We start from the raw sequence: 1195 nt of genomic DNA, 5'->3' as shown, positions 1-1195 counted from the left end.
CCTGGGCACAGCCGGGCCCAGGCTCCTCAGACGGCAAGAACCAGCCCCTCAAGGGACCTCCTTTGCCTCCCGCTCGCAGCGACAGCTACGCGGCCACCAGGCATCATGAGAGGCCCAGCTCATGCGCCGGCCTTGAGCTCGCCAAACCTGGTCGAACTCAGCCAAAAGGGGCCTGGTCTCCTCTCGTCAGCAGCACCCTATCCCAGGGACTGCTGTGGAAAACCCCCTTTGGAGAAGGGCACCTGCACACCGTAGTGGAAAAGAGCCCAGAGAGCAGCCCCACCGTGAAGCCTAAGCAGAGCTATTCGCAGCCAGCCCAGCCAGGGCAGCCCCTGTTGCCTACTGGTGTCTACCAGGTACCTTCCCCAGAGCCGCACTACGCCCAGGTGCCCCAGCCTTCTGCAAGCAATAATGGGACGCTTTATCCAGCTCTGGCCAAAGAAAGCGGGTACTCTCCGTCTCTTCCAGTCCCTTACGACAAGGTCGTAGCCAGCGGCACCCTGGGCTCTGATGAGGATGGAAACCAAAGCACTACAAACAGATCCACCATCTTCTACCAGCCCCCAGCAGCTGAAAGAAAGCTCGATGCCGTAACAAAACTCCTCCAGCAAAAACCTTCTAGCACGGCAGGCCCAGAACTTTGCTTGACCACGTCAAGAAAGGAGGAGTTGTTCTCTCCTTTCGATGTCGCACACAGCAACCGAGAGACTGCAAGTACCGCACAGGCCTCCAAACACAGTTTCCAAGCTCTGCAGTCCCAGCTGAGGGATGCTGGTGAGAGAAAAACCCATTACCAGCCTAAAGAGGACTGGCCAGCTGAATCCCAGGAGGGCAAAAATGGCAACGCGCAGATAAACGAGAGAGACGCCGCTACTCACCACCAGTGGGGTCACGGCAAGGGCAAGCAGTACGGCTTCTCCTCCTTGCAGAACATCCCGGAGAGCTCCAGGAACCAAAGCAGCTCCGAGCTGAAAGAGCTGCAACCGGGCGAGGGTTATTCTCACGCCAGACTGTCCTTCCTGAACAGTGGCGGTAAAGAGGAGAAGGATCACAGGGGACAGGGGCACAAACAGTGGAGTGATGCGGGCCCACAGGCTTTTGCAAGACAGGAGGAGGAGGCCATGAACTTGACTCCTTTCCACGTTGCTGAGCCCAAGTGCGAAGAGCCGCCTTCTCCGCAGCACCCAAAGACCTC

The 1195-nt window shown here is 58.3% G+C and overlaps 1 protein-coding gene across 1 annotated transcript in view; it reads left to right on the top strand.

Annotated features, from left to right (window-relative positions):
• The window catches only part of SHROOM3 (shroom family member 3), a 21226-nt gene that overhangs the window by 3097 nt on the left and 16934 nt on the right, over positions 1-1195 (top strand). Inside the window, 1 exon segment of the mRNA XM_009869476.1 lies at positions 1-1190. This exon segment is cut by the window's left edge and continues 11 nt beyond it. Within this exon segment, the coding sequence (XP_009867778.1) occupies positions 1-1190 (1190 nt within the window).

The sequence above is a fragment of the Apaloderma vittatum genome, unplaced genomic scaffold (assembly GCF_000703405.1).
Source record: "Apaloderma vittatum isolate BGI_N311 unplaced genomic scaffold, ASM70340v1 scaffold3495, whole genome shotgun sequence".
Taxonomy (NCBI): Eukaryota; Metazoa; Chordata; class Aves; order Trogoniformes; family Trogonidae; genus Apaloderma; species Apaloderma vittatum.
Note: the sequence above shows the minus strand (reverse complement) of the source record. Positions and strands in the feature narration are given on the sequence as shown.